The sequence below is a fragment of the Hypomesus nipponensis genome, chromosome 1 (genome assembly GCF_054491055.1).
Source record: "Hypomesus nipponensis isolate SF chromosome 1, ASM5449105v1, whole genome shotgun sequence".
Taxonomy (NCBI): Eukaryota; Metazoa; Chordata; class Actinopteri; order Osmeriformes; family Osmeridae; genus Hypomesus; species Hypomesus nipponensis.
In genome coordinates this window covers 8935229-8952500 of record NC_140361.1, presented here as the reverse complement: position 1 = coordinate 8952500, position 17272 = coordinate 8935229, and the positions used below count along the sequence as shown (strand labels likewise).

The following is a 17272-nucleotide window of genomic DNA, read 5'->3' as shown; positions in this document are numbered from 1 at the left end:
AGGAGGAACGTGGACAGACCAACCTGGCGGCTCCCACTCCTACCACCAGAGCCTCCTCCTTCTCTTCCTCCTCCCGGCAGACGGATGGAGAGAAGCGCCGCGGCCTCCGCATGGTCCTGAGCTGCGCCGCCCTCTTCCTGGTCTGCTTCGCACCCTACCACCTCAACTTCCTGCTCTACCTCATGGTGTCGCAGGGTTTGGTGTCGCACTGCCCCACGCAGAAGGCAGTGCGTCAGTTCCACCCGGTGTCCCTGTGTCTGGCCAGCGTCAGCTGCTGTCTCAACCCCCTCCTCTACTACTTCCTGACTGCAGAGTTTAAGATGCACCTCCGCAGACGCACATCCTCCTACTCCTCCAACCTGCTCTCCTCCCCTCCGTGCTCCTCGCAGCAGCCTCGGCCGAACAGGGAGCGTCTCACGAGCATGGAGAGCGTCTCCTCGTACAGGGAGTAGCGGGCCAGGGAGCAGAGGCGCCTCCTCGGTCTGACTGTTGCTCCTTCAGAAGCCCCTCGTGCCACTTAAGGAGAAGCACTTCCTCTTCTCTTCCCACTATGCCTCCTCCTCCTCCGTGTCTGCCTCTAATTCAATTCGGTTCAATTCACTCTATTGATCCCACAGGGAATTCAAGACACTCTAACCCTTTCCTCCTCTTCCGCCCACCTCCTATTCCTCCTCTACCAGGGATCAGATGAGATGCAGCTTGGTCATCTGGCGTCCTTGATAATAATAGGATGGGACACGTCACAACACAATGACTTCAGATGAGGAAGTGAGGAGAACTTCCCTGGGTCATGTGACAGTGGATTGTTTATAAACTGACCCTGGAGCGGCCTGACCTTAGCTTGAGTGTGTGTAGAGCCAGAGGAGCTGTTGTTTAAAAAACCTGTCCAGTTTCCAGAGGAACTGAATTGGTCCAGAGGAACTTGCTTTGTAGTGCTACTGGACTATGTGTGTGTATGTGTTTGTGTGTGTCTGGGTGGCATGAACATTGTACAGTTATGAGTAATCTGAGGTGTCTTTCATATCTAGCACCACGGGCACACCCAAACTAAGATAATCAGGATGCCCACAACTGCTGAGCAATCTCATGAATACACACACAATCTCCAGTTATTTTCAAATCCACTGTATTTCAAAAGCATCATTTGACGTTCTTCACGTCCAGTCCATGGCCTCAACTTAGAGATCATGAATAAGCTGCAACAGATAAGCTAGTGTTGAAGGGTCATTATGAAGCTACTTCTGTGCTGCAACTGCTGCTGCACAACCTTCTAGTTTATAACATGAATAAAAGTCAAGCTTGTTTTAGTTTGAAAGATGAAAACATTCTGTTTGTTTATTGTGTGCTGGTCATTCAGAAGTCACTGCCAATGTGATAATGACTTCATGTTCATAGGGGTGTTTGACTTGTAGATAGACCGATGGGTTGTCCTGTCAGAATGAAAGGGGTGGATAGCCTAGTTATTCCAATGTGCCCCCTCAAAGGGAGGACAGGTGACAAGGCAGGGAGGTGTGTGCAGAGAGAGATTGTGAGGCTCAACTTGCAAACAAGACAGTACTTGAGCCATGGCCAAGTCAAATGACTAGAATAAGCAGGGCATGTGTTCCTTGCATCCTTTTCGAAACTTGATTGCAGGGACTTATACAACCTACATTAACTGTTGCTAGTGTATCTAACAGTACAGACAACAGTTACAGACCACATGGTTTCTAGTGGTATTATTTTAAAGGTACAGTTCTGAATATTTTTAGCATGCACTGTTCCCAAGATTATTTATTCACAAACATTTTATACTACTTTGTTTATGCAGTATACACACAATATTTCACAATACACACTTGGTGTTTTTGAACCTGTTTTTGTATGACTTTCACATAGGTTTTAACCTTTTTTTTGTTATCCCTTCCAGTTTTATACAGGCTGAAACTCAATCTAGAGACAACATAAGTGGCTTCGAGTATAACAGAGATGGATGGAAGGATGGATAAACGGATGGATGGATGGATAGATAGTTCTGTTTCAGTTTTCTTGAATAACTTTGACAGATGTCAAAGAAAAACTGTGGTTGGCAAGATCTAGGTTGACAGTTTAACCGTCCCTCTGCTCCCCTTCCTTGCCATGGCAACCTCGACCTCAGCTTTTGGCAAGCGCTCCAGCAGTCTGCTGCCTGGGGAAGTGCTGGGTTGTTCAACACCCTCACTTAAACCCGCCCCCCCTTCCTCCTCCACCTACCCACAATCCTTCCTTCCAGCCATCATATTATTTCCTTTCTCCTCATCATCAGCAATATCTAAAAGATCCAGTATTTAAAATATACTAATCTATTTTGTTTAGAAAACTGTTGATAATCAGAGAACGAATTAATGTGTGTCTGTGTATGTTGGTGTTGGAATGTGTTTAGATAAGGATTTGCGTGCGTGAAAGAGTCCTGGTCTCTGAATGCTAGAAATGTTTATGAATTCTCAACTTCAATAGCATCTTCCCTGCCCTCGGAGAGAATGAGAAAGATGACAGTAGACCAGTGACCACAGAGAGATCAGAGACGAAATGGATACCCTAAAGTGGTCCAGTCCCATTGTGGCAGTGTCTGAGAGGTTCTGAGTAGAAGGAGATTATATTAGATTGGTTAGATGAGGGTAGAGAATCGATCTGATGTCCTTATTAGAAGTGTACAGAACTAAGCTCATGTCTCGTGCATATGCAGATACTTGAAATACATCCTGGTGTCACAATGAAAAGCCACTCATGGATCAGAATTGCAGAAGTGATGGTTTCAGCTGCCACACCCACACAGACAGGAAATACTATCAGAGATAAGTCTGAGTATGAAGTAAAGAGAGAGAGAGAGAGAGAGAGAGAGAGAGAGAGAGAGAGAGAGAGAGCGAGAGGGGGAGAGGGAGACAGTCAGAGAGAGAGTCGGTTGGAGCATAAGCATGTGTGTGAGAAAGTCAAAAGCTAGATACAGAGAGCAAGAGAGATATTTCATGAAATAAGAACAGTAATTAAGAACAGGAAACACAATTTTGGTGAGTACCACTGTGGAGCAAAGAAAGGTAGAAGAAGAGAGGTGAAGAAGAGCCTGTGTGGGCGGAACTTACGGTTAGTGGGGTAATGTGTGTCCTGGCTCTCATCACAATCTGCTGTCTTCTATCTACAAATACCTACACTGCTTGGACACACTGAGGTAAGATCCTCTGCCTTGATAATTAATATCAATAACTAGCTCATATTGGTTTCTCTCTGCTAAAGAGCGTAATCTCTCTGTGTGTGCGTGTCTCTGTGTGCGTGTGTGCATTGGAAGAGACTTGAGGGCTGGAGGGTTGTGGGAATGCCTAAACTGTGAAGTCATGCCCCCCGGGAGGTCTCATATGTTTCTCCTGTGTGTGTGGAATGTCTGATATGCGAAGGAGTGTATGTGTGTGTATGTGTGAAGGGGGAAAGAGGGATTTCTTGGTCTTAGGAAGGGGAATGAGCATGGCTACTGAGCGGCAGTGTGCACATGGACGGGCCTTAGCATTAGCCCACATACCCACCAACACACACACACACACACACACACACTTTGAGTGTGATATGCTGCTTGTGACTGAGACGGCGGTAGAAAAAGCCCACAGAGAAATGACTCACGGTGGATAAATAACACAAACTTTCCACTGGCAAGATCTCTTTCTGTTTTCTCTGACCACGAGGTGTCCCAAAGAGATGCATCCAATCCAAAACGGATTGAGAGACTGCTAGTTCATGTCTGACTGAGATCTAAAGGTTGAAACCCACTGAGGTGCTGTGATCTGATCAGTACGCTGGAAGTGGATGTCGACACTTTTAAAATATTCTGTTGTTAGAAAGTTAACCTTCTCTGATTGCTTAACGTCTGATGGAGTGACCTGGCTTACTTGACTAACATTTGGACCTTGTTTGATACTCTTCAAAAAAACAATGATGAGACTGACACCTCATAGATAGTGTTGGATGTTATACAGGTGACATAAGTATACTGTGACCATGTAAGTTGAGGCAGCGATGGTGAGGGAGGATATCAGGGCTGTCCCTTTCAGCCTCACTCCCAGTATCAGCTCCCTTCTCTGGGTTAGAGGTGACCAGATAGGGAGGGGAGAGGGTGCTGGAAAGACCAATGTCTGGAAGAACGCCTCTTTCTGGCCTGAGAAGTAGGGTAGAAGGGAGGACAGCAGAGAGGGGTGGGGAGATCAGTGTCCAGATATTTGGGGGAGATTCAACTGCAACACAGCCAAGAGTCAGGGGTCAAACACAGCTTCTCCATGTTCCAAGTGACAGTTATACTAACCAGTGAAATGACAGGCTGGTTCTACAGTAGGCTCAGTAGTTTCACTACCTTCTCCCCTGAGGATTCCTCACATGAGATAACATGGATTGGTATGCTTAGAAACAGCAACATTCACTTGGTTTGTTCCTGAGAATTTCCCTGTGGTTTGTTCACATTTGAATGCCACTGCAATCATACAGTCCATATGGTGTACGCAGATGGAAATGGAGTCTGCTGCAGGTGTGTTTGTGAGACGGGGACACAGAGAGAGAGAGAGAGAGAGAGAGAGAGAGAGAGAGAGAGAGAGAGAGAGAGAGAGAGGGGGGAGAGGAGAAAAGAGAGAGAAAGCTCTGTTCTATAGCATAAGTACACATGTTTTACCATGGCTGAGAGCAAACAATATGTAAAACAGCACAGTGTAGTGCCAAACTGCACTACTGTACATAATACAGTTTGCAGAGGGACACACAAACACAAATAAAACACTGTTTTATGTTCAATTCTATTCATTTAGCTTACATCACTGACAGTCACAACAATGTTGTCACTTCTAGGTATTTTGAAACTGAGATGACACAGCAACTAAACTGGGACTTACCTGAGACCTAACCGGGACTACACTTGAAGTGGACTGCTGCTACATACCATCTCTCAACCAAGGCTTTTCCTCCTTTGGTCACCACCGTACTCGTGAACACTTACAGCCATGAGGGACACTCTAGACTGCCATACAACTGGACACATCTGAATACACACAAACGGACCACTGACCAGAGGACTAACCACACCGTGCCCTCTTTCTATTTCTACCCCGAAGCCTATCTATTTATTGGCCAAGTTCTTGATTGACACCTGCCTGGACCAGTGGCTGGACCCAGTCAGGTGGAGGGAGGATGAATGTATCCAATCACAGCTGTGGAAACAGTGATGACCTGCAGATCTACCAGCACCGGGTATATGCCATCATCTACAGTGTGATCCTGGTGCCGGGACTGCTTGGGAATGTGCTGGCGTTGTGGGTGTTCCAGTCCTACATCAGAGAGACAAAGAGAGCCGTGGTCTTCATGATGAACCTGGCTGTAGCAGACCTCCTGCAGGTAAAACCATCATCCCTCTCACTCTGCTGAGGCAACCATTCATGTTATTTCATACATGGTGTTGAAAGGACTGGAGCACCCTTTTCGAATCCCTCCCCTCACCGATTTCCTGTGGCGCCCCCCTCTCTCCCTTCCTGTCTTGTCCCCCTCTCTTCCTTCCTGTCTTGCCCCCCTCTCTCCCTTCCTGTCATGCCCCCCTCTCTCCCTTCCTGTCATGCCCCCCTCTCTCCCTTCCTGTCTTGCCCCCCTCTCTCCCTTCCTGTCTTGCCCCCCTCCTTTGCTCTCCCCTCCTCATCCAGGTGTTGTCCCTCCCTCTGAGGATCTACTACTACCTGATCCACTCCTGGCCCTTCGGCCACTCTGTCTGCATGCTCTGCTTCTACCTCAAGTACGTCAACATGTACGCCTCCATCTTCTTCCTGGTGTGTGTGAGTGTGCGCCGCTGCGAGCTGATCATCCGGCCGCTCCACTACACGTCGTCCAGGCGGAGGAGCGACGTCTGCGTGAGCGCCGCCGGCTGGCTGCTCGTCTGTCTGGGCTGCCTGCCGTTCCCCCTGCTGCGCAACGCTGGCCGGACGCCCCAGCCCACGGCCCCCAGCCCCGCCCCTAGCCCCGCCCCCGACACGGCGTGTTTCTCCGAGCTCCCCATGGTGCACATCAGCGTGCCCGCCGGCTGGGCGCTCATGGCCGGGGCCGAGCTGGTGGGCTTCGTCCTCCCCCTGGTCCTAGTGCTGGCCTGCGCCTGCCTGGTGGCCAGAAGCCTGCGGGAGGTGGGCGAGGGGGTGCAGGACCGGGGGGAGAAGCGGCGGGCCCTGAGGATGGTGATGAGCTGCGCCCTCGTCTTCCTCTTCTGCTTCGCCCCCTACCACATCACCATGCCCCTAGACTTCCTGGCCAAAGCAGATGCGCTGGGCAGTTGTGCCCTGAGGGAGCTGGTGCTGCGATGCCACCCTGTCACCCTGTGTCTGGCCAGCCTGAACTCAGGGCTGGACCCCATCATGTACTACTTCACCACAGATGAGTTCAGGAGGCGGCTGAGTCGGCCGGAGATCCCGGAGAGCTTCTCTCTGGGCCCGAGACCTTCCTGCACCCCTGCAGAGGCTAAGTTCTTACCCTCAACTGAAGGACCAGAGGACTGAAGGACCACAGAACTGAAATCAAACAAGTAGTTCTCAAGTCAAGTCTGACCTCCAACCTCTGTCAATCTGAGAAGTCAATGGATAACCTGTACTCCTGTGTCTACGAACTTTTTTTCAGTGAGGACTAAGTTTTACGATGGACATTAACTCATACATTTAGTCAAACACATTCCGTTATGGAAAGGTTTTGATTAGTTAAGGGTCATGCCTATTGTTCCCATCACTGTTGGCAGCTAAATGAAAAAACGTTTATGAAAAAAACTTTCTCAAGTTCCATTATGCTGCTGTAGATGTATGATCTGATAAGATGTGAGAAGTGAAATCTAAAAGGTACATGCATCACTGTTTCCATGTGGTTCAACACATTGGTACAAGTGTGTGTGTGTGTGTGTTGAGGTGTGAACTGTTCCACCCATCTGCTGAAGTTCCAGGAAACACAAAAACAACAGGTGTTGCAGCGGTAGGTAGGTAACGAAATTCATCTTTATTTGACAACAACCAAATACAAAGTGAGCGTCACTCTAACAACATTGCCATAGTACTCTCTACTCGTTGTTCAAGACAGACATCTCCCAGTGCTTGTGCATCTGAACCACACACACATAGTACAGACCTCCACACACACTTCCTGTCTCCTGTCTGATTGTCTCTCTAAGCGACAGCAATTAGTTAACTAAAAGGGATCTATACAAACACAAATACTGTATTTTGGTAGGACACTAAGCTGACACTACTTGAGGGAACAACACCACAACCAGATAGAAAACAATCAACCACAGCATGGGGGGGGGGGAGACCCCAGGGGAGCAGCAGGACACTCTGGATAATGTCTACAGCAGGATTACTAAGGGGTCAGCAAAATGTAACTATATGTTAGTCTTAGTTTGGTTAGGAGTGCAACATCTCAACAGCCTCTATGAGTTAACAAGGTAAACAGCAGTCCAACACAGACAGGCATGTTTGATATGAATTACTTGACAACATTGCGGGGACTTTGTCCAACCGGGTAACAGCTTGTCCCTGTACCGTTGAGCAACAGTACATCATAAACTCTTGTGGCTGAGGGGGATGACGCTAAATGACGCACATGAGAGGTCATGTTACAGTGTCCACACAAACAGAAATACAGCAGAGACATTAGTTTTACTTCAGTTAGCGAGATGAGAAAGGGGACAAATATTTACTCAGTAATAACTTAGTACTAACTCAATATTAACTCAAAATTATCTACCTTAGTACTAACTTTGTTAGTAGTTTAGGAACCAGAAGGGGCAGGGGTTATTACGACCCTCTAGGGGTTAAAGGTGATGACAGTATATGGAAAGAACAAGAGGGGATGGGCCATAAAGCTGCACAGTAACTTGTAGGATAATCACCGTTCACAGGAACAAAAGCAAGAGAAGCATGATCTGCAAGTTAGATTTGTACAAAAATATCTCTCCGCCAACACCACTGCTGCAAGAGTTGGAAGACAGCCTTTTCTTCCTCTATTGCTCTCTCTGCCTCTCGTTCTCACCTCCCTTCAGGGACCTCTGGTCAGTCTCTGCCCTCCTACCTCCATCCCTTCAGGCCTTGCAGATTCTGGTCTCCGTCACAAATTTGTTCTCAAAGTGGTGGATGGTGAAACACTCTTCCACGGAGCGCTTCTGGATGCTTCCCCCTACGCACACGAACACACACACACACACACACACACGCACAGGAATTTGAATACAAATCAACACAGACCCATGTGTATTTGAGTCAGCCACTTTGGATGAGTTCAAACTGAGTTATCAGTAATCGTGTCAACATGTCAACATGTATTCGTTTATTCAACAACAACAGTTATAACTGTGTGTCTTTTCCTCCCTCACTGGTACAAGGAAGTACTTATCAGGCCTGATATCATTTCCCCACAGGAGACACAGATGCCTTCACTGCAGAAATATAGTCGTTCTGGCACCTTTTCATGTCTCTTAAAAGGGACTAGAGTTAAATATTTTGTGGATAAAATCTACGCTTCATCAATCTGTACATACCAGTACATTAGTATAAACATTGATTAAAATGACCTTTCCAATTGGTTAGTAATAACGATCATGAAATGTCACGAGTTTGCGTCGGGTGAGCTATTGTGGGTTGTTTGCAAAAACCCACAATAGCTTGAATTTCTACTGTACAAAGAGAACCCTCCCCTGCCCTGCACCTGGGAGCTCGCTGCGGCGCTGCATCCTGTAGGTGTCCTTGCCGTCACACAGACGGCGGATGTAGTGGCCCAAGGCTTTGACATTGTCAACACGCTCCGTCACCACCAGGTCCTCCTGAACCAGGTAGCTCCGGTAAGAACCAGACTGGGGAAAGGGGGTAAACAACAGTCAATGATTTACAGGAATTCAGAAAAAGGCTTGACGTTTCCCCAACACACATTCACAAATACACACACACACACAGACACACAAGTGCACACCATGAGCTGCATGAAGAGGTCCATGAGGTCTTGGGGGGGCAGCACCACGGAGGTGTTGAGGGGGATCACAAAGCAGGTCCTCAGGGTCAGGTCAAGGTACGCCGTCAGCTTCTACATACACAATAACTCATTATCATTAGTCACATGAGTGAGTATTCAAGTGTGTGTGTGAGAGAGAGAGAGAGAGAGAGAGAGAGAGAGAGAGAGAGAGAGAGAGAGAGAGAGAGAGAGAGAGAGAGAGAGAGAGAGAGAGACAGAGAGAGAGAGAGAGAGAGAGAGAGAGAGAGAGCTCATTGTTCACCCTGTTGAAGTCATGCAGGATGTAAGCAGGGTCTCCGGGCCTGAAGCGAGGTGGGGGGACGCTGATGACGGCCATGTTGTCAGATATCTCCACCTCCTCCTCCACCAGAGGCAGATAGTACGGCTGGCTCTCCTCCGTCGCACCGCTGGACACGTCACTGAACTGCATCGCCCCATGATACAGTCTCTGCAGAAAACACACACACAAAAATACATACAGATTTACCACCAAAAGCATCTGGACAGGTTTGTTTTTATTATTCAGTTCTACTCCAATTTGGTCTCTCCTTTGGTGTTGGAAAAGTCCTGCACTACATAAACAATATGTATCACTCCATTTTGAAATGAACTGTATTGAGAAACAGGCAGGCATCAGCACAGTCTTGCAAGAGAGATGGAGCATACGTGTGTGCACGCGCACACACACACACCCACACACACACACACACTGTACCTTGGGGGTGAAGTAGCGATAGAGACAGGCTCCTCCAACGATGAGTCCACTAAGGATGAAGGCTAGGCCAAGTAGCGTTAGAAGACAACGACCTGTGGAGCCCTCATTGCTCCTCGACGCAGAAGCTAGCTCAGGGTCCTACACACACACACACACACACACACACACACACGCACACGCACACGCACACGCACGACAGATACATGCTTAGTATGATGAAAATACAGCCAGAATTTATCCATAACTATTTTTAGCTCATATGACTATAAAAGCAATGCTATTAGACTCTGTACGGTGAATCGGAATAATGCAAAGTGTAAAATTTGGGACCAGGCCACATTATTAGATCGATCTAATAATAGGAAACCTTTCCAACGCAGTGAATGACGCTAGAGATGCTGGATAGGGCCCATTTCGTGCAGCTTGTTAATAGGTCATAAGCAATCCTCAAAAAATGACTAATACCCCACTTTGCTGTCTATCAATGAGATGGTGTGAACGGGGGACAGTCGGTCTACGCGGAGATGTGTGTCAACATACAGTCGAAGGGAAAACCCACGTATGTTATAAAGGCCTCCGCTGTACGAATGCAGAAGCACCGTAAGAGCCACCGTTGCTCCACTATGAGCAACAAAAACGCTTACCTTCTCGGACACTGGCAGCTCCTTTCCCAGCGCCTTCTGAGCTAGAGCAGAACTAAACGCTATCTTCACCATTGTAAATCTGAAAACTGAATCGGTCTGTTTTTATCTAATGGACGGAGAAGATTATCCCCGTGAGCAGGTCTCTTCTATGACGCACTTTGCATTCAGACTGAATCCCGCTTCCGGTCACATGTTAGGGAATTTAACTTGGTCCGGCCAGAGCCATATCATTTATTTTATTTTTTCATATGGCTCTGGGTCCGGCGAATTACAGCCGATGCAGAACATGTTTGATTTTGACAGAAAAAGCATTACAAAAGTCAATAATTCGTTGCTGTTCGTTGTAAAAAAAATAAAACAAAAACATTGGATTTTGATGCATAAAACTCCAATGGAATTGTGGAATTATGGTGACATCTTGTGGACAAAGAAACGAGAGTCTTTTACAGTAAATGATTAACAACGGTATTTTAGAAAGTTTACTTCATGATAATTATGGTAGATGAGTGTTTCATATCTATGCTAAGCTAGACGAAAATTGTGGAAATTATCCATCTGCCACTGCAGTTCCATGTAAATAACCTCCTACACCACCACATGGTGTCTTCCACAGTCTTTATTGCCCTTCGCCTACACACACACGCACCCACCTGCCTGCCAGAATACTTGCTCACTGACAAGCTCCACCGTCTTCACAAGCCAACGTGGAAACTCAGCTTAGTGCCAGGCACACTACTAGTGTCTGAAACAGTTTGAGCTTAACACACACACACACACACAAAGATTTAAACATGCTGCAGGGCCACGGTGGTCCTCTTCCTCTTCTGTTCTCTCTCTCCGCTGACTCACAGGGTATTTCATATTGTAAGTAAATAAACACATACTGGAGCCCCACACAAGCCAGCAGCTCCCTCCAGCACGCTCTACTGAGGCTCTACATGGCATTCATTCACACACACACACACACACACACACACACACACACACACACACACACACACACACACATACTTACACACACATACACGCTGACATTTCCTCTGTTATACAGACAGATTGGACCGGTAATCACCAGTGAAAGGTACATAAACAGAGCAGCTGATTTCTGTAGTGAAGCCCCTCACCACTCCCCCAGCCCTCTCAGAGAGGGATAAGTGGTCCTGAAGGCCTGTTTATGGGCTCATCTTACGGTGGGTTTGGAACTCTGGTCTCACTCTCACACACACACACTCATGCGTGCACATTCACACAAACTTAAACTGTACACTTGAACACGCAATAAGGAAGTATAAAAAATACATATTTTTGGGGCAAAAAGCAAAACATAGTTACAGTTGACCCAAGACTCAAGGAGAGGAGAGGCAGAGGAGTGGCGAGGCAGGAGGGAATGAAAGGAGAGGAAGTAGGAAGAAAGGGAGGGGATGGAAGGAAAGGGGGAAGGGAAGGAGGGGCAGAGTGAGGAGACAGAGGGAGGCAGGGTAATCTGTGGCTGCTGATGCATGAGTGAGTTTTCCGAGGAGCTGATTAACAAAAGATTAAACTCTGTCGCTCCGCTTTAGAGCTCAAACTGACTAACACTCCATAGGCTGGGCCTTTTCTGCCTCACAGTCTCATATTCTAGACACACTCACACACATTCATAGAAAATACTTCCCATCCACCCTTAGCTGAACAGAGAATAACCTCAGACTTGGAAAACCACTCTTTCCCTGTGGTCTGAAGTATAGACATGCACACATACACAGGCCTAACACATACACCACACTTACTCTGGCAGTAAACTGTTAGGGTCTGAAGGCAGAGTCGGGTTGAAGAGTGTGAGAAACCAGTGCTAACAGTCATGACATCACCTACACACAGACACACATGCACCCTCCAATTTCTGTCACTGGTCACAATCCTGTGACTTGCAAAGCCACAAATGACAAATGATTTTGTCCTGTTCCCTGTTCATTATTCCTGACAACACACACACACACACACATACACATATGCTAGAGAATAGCATTATAATGTCACTGACACGTTTGTCTGTGAAGTGACTATAATCACCATGTGTCTGAGGTGAGGAAAAGTCAGTAGACAGAGAAAGAGAGAGAGAGAGAGAGAGAGAGAGAGAGAGAGAGAGAGAGAGAGAGAGAGAGAGAGAGAGAGAGAGAGAGAGAGAGAGAGAGAAGAGAAAGAAAACAAAGAGAGAGAAAGAGAGTCATTCGAAAGAAAGAAAGAAAGAAAGAAAGAGTGACAGACAGATGATGAAGACATAAAGAAAGCCTCAGGCTTTGTTCCGCAGGCAGATGATATGAAGACTGCTTCAAAGATACTTTGTCAAAAATAAGCAGACTTCATTCCCAGGAGCTCCACTCCACTTGCCAACACACACACACACAAACAGACACACACACACATCCTTGCACACTTCATCCCACATAGAGATCACACAGGTTCAGAGACAGGGGTGACAAATGAGGGTTTCCTGTTCGTCTCAACTTCTAAAGCCCCCGTCTCTTAGACACATTCTCATCCTTCCATCCTCTCACCTCCCTCACAGTCAACCATGTGTGTCTGTGTGTGTGTGTTTTTCTGTGTGTGTGTGATTGCTAAGAAAATTTGATAATTTCATCCGGAAGGGGAGAGAGAGGCAGGAAAGACCACGTTTCTTATCTTGTTATACAAAAATTTTCCAAAATATTCACCTTAATTAAAAAGCCCCTCATACCCTCATACCCCCCACCATGTACCACAAACACGCACCACACACACACGCTCTTCACTGTAATCAAAAGCTACACAACATGAGTAGATTGGGAGAATAACATGGTGTAATGGATTTGATTCAGAACCTGTGTCCTTTCCTCTGGGACTCTCTCTGTGTGGGCCAGGAGGAAGTGTCTCCCACTGCTGCCTGTGTGCTGCTGACAGGTCACTGGGGGAGGCCCAGCTCACACACACAGCACCAAGGAGCTGACGAGAGGAGGAAAAAGAAAAAGAGAGAGAAAGGTATGTGTGGGGGGGAGGTGACAAGTGGAAAGGGAGAGCTTCTTCTAAGGTGAGAGAGAGACTGAGAGAGAAAGGAGGAGGGAGAAAGGAGGAGGGAGATGGGAGGCAGGAGTGCCTTTGGCTGGAGAGTGACGCTATGTGTGTTTGAGGGAACGTGAGAGAGAAAGAGATTGACTGTGTGTCCGATGAAGAGGGGGACATGTGTGAGTGATAAAGAATGATTCAAGGTAAATAGACAGGGAAAAGTACAGAGGGAGCAGAGAGGAGAAGAAAACAGATGAAAAAGGACAAGCAATGGAGGGAAGATGGAGGGATGTCGGTGTGTTCTCTGAGCACTGAGCTCTGGGGAAATGACCTCATCATTGCACCGCTCCAGAGCACTGCAAGAGCACTGAGCTTCGTCTTTGTTAATTCAGAGACATATACACACACACACACACACACACACACACACTGCTGGAAGATGGCCAATAGCATCATAGCTAAACGGAATCACTTCCAGACTCAATGACGTTATGTCGATCAGGTTAACAGTCAGAACACACACACAGCACTGACCACTTGGGGGCGATAGACTGACCAAAGGCTGTGAATTTACTGCTCAGTGACACCCTCCCTGGTGGCTGGTCACATCAAGACAAGTCATCCAGAACATTCATACTTAATCATCATATTTTTCTCCTCTTTAGAACAGTTTATAAACCCATAACAGATCACCCAGAACCCCCCCCCTCCTCCCCTCAACGGTTACGGGCAGAGAACCAGGCTCCTAAACACTTTAGACTGTGGTTAACAGGAACTGATCCATATTCCCTACACACAACCTTGTCTTGAGTTGGCATAAAGATTTACATGGTAACAAAAAAGTGGGAACAAATAAATTCTCTCCCTACAGAACAAAGAGGGTGTGTGTGTGTGTCACAGCCTCCTGAGAGTGTATTCCTGATACCTGGTCACAAAGATGTATGATGGAGACGCTGGGTAGTCAGGTGGCCCTGTCCCTGCATGCAGCCTCTACCAGGGATGCCGAGGAGTGGAAGCTACTCTGGGAGTGGGTATGTTCTCAGCTTTGTGTGCCAATTGGGATCAGGGAAGGGCTGGAGGGAGAGAGGAGGAAGGGTTAGAGAGAGGGGTGTCATAGAAAATTACTATTACTTTAAGATGTCTATAATATTCTTTGGCCTAGAACAATTATTGCTGAGGTTTTAACTTCTGTAAAAATTGAATAACCTTTTAGCCAAAGACAGTATTGCCGTTTCCGTTTGCTGACAAACGTCTAACAATTTGACTTTTTGACCTTGGTGTTTTGCCCATACTCCAGGGTTTTTCTGTTATCTCAAGCTCTGTTTTTTAATATTGAGCATCTTTATCCAGTTCTGCAACCTATTTCCCTTTTAACTCTGTTATTGAAGAGTTCCTCTTTTGATATACATTAACTAATGAACTAATGATGTAACTGTCTGGAATTACTGTATAAAAGAGTGTTCAGATCATGACACCTTTAGAGAGCACTTCTACTCCTGTTTTGGAATTGCTCCTCCTTGATTTCAAGAATAAACAGATAAACACCAATTCTTCTGATTTCAGACATTCAATCATAGACAATTCCACCACAGGGGGAAATAGAAGATGGGGGAGGGGGGAATCTGCTGAAATTGATGACATCCCCCCCACTGCCCCCAAACCCTGTCGAATACCTCCCCTCCCCCAACCCCACAGATGCCAAAGTTCACCATGCGAAGAGATGTGATACCGTGTGCAGAGATTGAGAGAGGCAGAGCGTGTGTCTGTGTGTCTGTGTGTGTTTGTGTGTGTGTGTGTGTGTGATGGGTATATGGTCTGGAAGGACTTTCCTTTAGCTTTAGAACTCTAAGCCCTGGTCAGGATGTAGTTATGGAGCGCTAATTTGAGAGCTGTCTGATTGCGGCCCCTTAGTAGGCCCCTACAGAACACACACTCAAACACGCACACATGCACTCATACAAACACACACTCATACAAACACACACTCATACAAACACACACAAACAGACATTTCTTTGCACACAAACTTAGAAACACACATGCTTGCACACACATGCACATTTTATCGGTCATTAATCTATCAGGTGTCGTTAACAGGATGAGATGGGCTGATTGGAACCAGAAGGACACAGAATGATGTCACACAAACAGACATGACCGCCAGAGTGATCATGTGTCTCTCTTTCATCCTCGTCATCATTATCATCCCACACACTCACACACCCGTACACACACATGCACACTGCACAGCAGAAAGACATAAAGACAAACCACTTACTTCCATGCTTTTCAATATTTCATCAAATCATAATGAAGGATGCTCATTGCCAGCTTGGGCCTCTATCAAATGCTTCAGTGCGGAGTGGAGGAGAGGAGAAGAGAGGAGGAAAAAGGAGGAGAGAGGAGAGAGGAGGAGAGAGGAGGACAGAGGAGGAGAAAGAAGGAGAGAGGAGGAGAGAGGAGACAGGAGGAGAGAAACCAGAGATGGACCTTCATGACTGAGGGACGTATAGGACCGAATGATTATAAAACATCCGATTCATCCAAGTCTTGAGTCTTGCCAACAATTGTTGCGTGTCAGTATGAGGGTGTGTTGGTGTGTGTATGTGTGTGTGTGTTTGAGTGAGCATAAATCTTCAATGTGTTTCTTCGTATCAAAGTCTGTGTTGTGGCAGAGTGGATTGTTTCCACCATTAGTGGCCCCTGCACCCCCCCTTGCCCCCCCCCCCATCCCCTCATCCCACAACACACACACACACACACACCACAATACTATCTTTAGACCCAATCCTATTGTTTAGCAGTGACAGTAATCCCTTAAAGAGGCGCTGTGTTTCCAGGCAGAGAACGGGATCTCTTTATTAACAGTGACGGAGGCTCATTATCTATAAATACAGGCGGGAGCCGCTAATAAATCATTTCTCATGGTCCTGATAGAGCAGAACCCACAAGGCATTAAAGCATCATGAGAGCAAACCACACGCTGGCAGGCTGTGTGTGTGTGTGTATGTGTGTGTGTGTATGTGTGTGTGTGTGTGAGAGAGAGTAAGAGAGAGAGGCAAGGAGGAGACAGAAGGAGAGAGATGCATGTGTGAAGGTGTATTGCGTGTGTGTGTGTCTGTGTGTGCATGTGTGTGTGTGTGTGTGCGCGTGAGTGAGAGTGTGACCACACTCTGGCAGGCACACTGATGGGTCTGGGACCAGGGTTCTGATTGAAATAGCATGCTGTCTTCGGAGTTCCCGTTTGAGCGGGGTTTAAATTATGGTGTCTCTCCCGATTGAAAAATGTCTCTGGAGAGAAAGGCAGTTTGAGAGATGAAACATTCTTCTTCATATGAGGATTTAATCTCCTCATGGTTAAACCAGGATCTGATGTGGCAGGATTTCTGGAGATCTTCTCCAAACGTTCAGAAGCGAGACTAATTGTTTGTCTCAGTTCTGACCTGGAACCACCACCAGCCCCAAACCAGCGTTACATCACCAAGATGTAATCCAGTCTAGTCCAGGCCAGTCCCAGTTGTCATCGTAGGCCAGACTCTCTAGATCCCCCAGTGCCGAATACTCCTGCGCTCTGTGCGGTCTAGTTTAACCGTGCAGTTCATGCTCTCCTCTGCACGTCTGATCTTGGGCCCATCAGCCTAGACTAGCCAAGTTCAACCTATCCCAGTCCAGTGTAAACCAAGCCCAGCCAAGCCCTCACTAGCCCAGCCCTGACCCCACATACCCTGGCCAACCCATCCCCAGCATGGGCCAGTCTTTCCTATCTGAGGGGATGAGGAAGGCTTATTAGGGGCCTGGAAGTATTTCGCCTCTCTACCCTGTCCAAGGCCCCATACCCCTCGCCCCCTCCCTCTCCCTCCAGCTCTCCCTCTGCTGTGCAGTGATT

General features: G+C 47.1%; 3 protein-coding genes across 4 annotated transcripts in view; 2 read left to right on the top strand and 1 right to left on the bottom strand.

The window, feature by feature from the left end:
* Window positions 1–1323, top strand: part of p2ry10 (P2Y receptor family member 10) — a 4640-nt gene extending 3317 nt beyond the window's left edge. The window contains exon 5 of the mRNA XM_084683137.1: window positions 1–1323. This exon is cut by the window's left edge and continues 463 nt beyond it. Coding sequence (XP_084539263.1) covers window positions 1–452 — 452 coding nt within the window. The 3' untranslated portion in view covers window positions 453–1323.
* A 1578-nt stretch (window positions 1324–2901) lies between these two features.
* Window positions 2902–6980, top strand: gpr174 (G protein-coupled receptor 174). Of its 2 annotated transcripts, none has more exons than XM_084683166.1 (3): window positions 2902–3184; window positions 5100–5379; window positions 5679–6980. In XM_084683166.1, exons 2-3 carry the CDS (start codon window positions 5176–5178, stop codon window positions 6516–6518), a joined length of 1044 nt encoding a protein of 347 aa, XP_084539292.1. In that variant the 5' UTR covers window positions 2902–3184; window positions 5100–5175; the 3' UTR covers window positions 6519–6980. The 2 variants fall into 2 exon arrangements, with proteins under 2 accessions (XP_084539292.1, XP_084539285.1); XM_084683159.1 differs by having other exon boundaries at window positions 4837–5379.
* A 3-nt stretch (window positions 6981–6983) lies between these two features.
* On the bottom strand, window positions 6984–10550 carry LOC146302404 (integral membrane protein 2A-like). The gene is made up of 6 exons (XM_084683175.1): window positions 10366–10550; window positions 9722–9859; window positions 9269–9454; window positions 8968–9078; window positions 8707–8851; window positions 6984–8178 (listed from the first exon to the last, which is right to left on the bottom strand). The coding sequence occupies exons 1-6, from the start codon at window positions 10435–10437 to the stop codon at window positions 8084–8086; spliced, it is 747 nt and encodes a 248-aa protein (XP_084539301.1). The 5' UTR covers window positions 10438–10550; the 3' UTR covers window positions 6984–8083.
* Between the last annotated feature and the right edge of the window lie 6722 nt (window positions 10551–17272).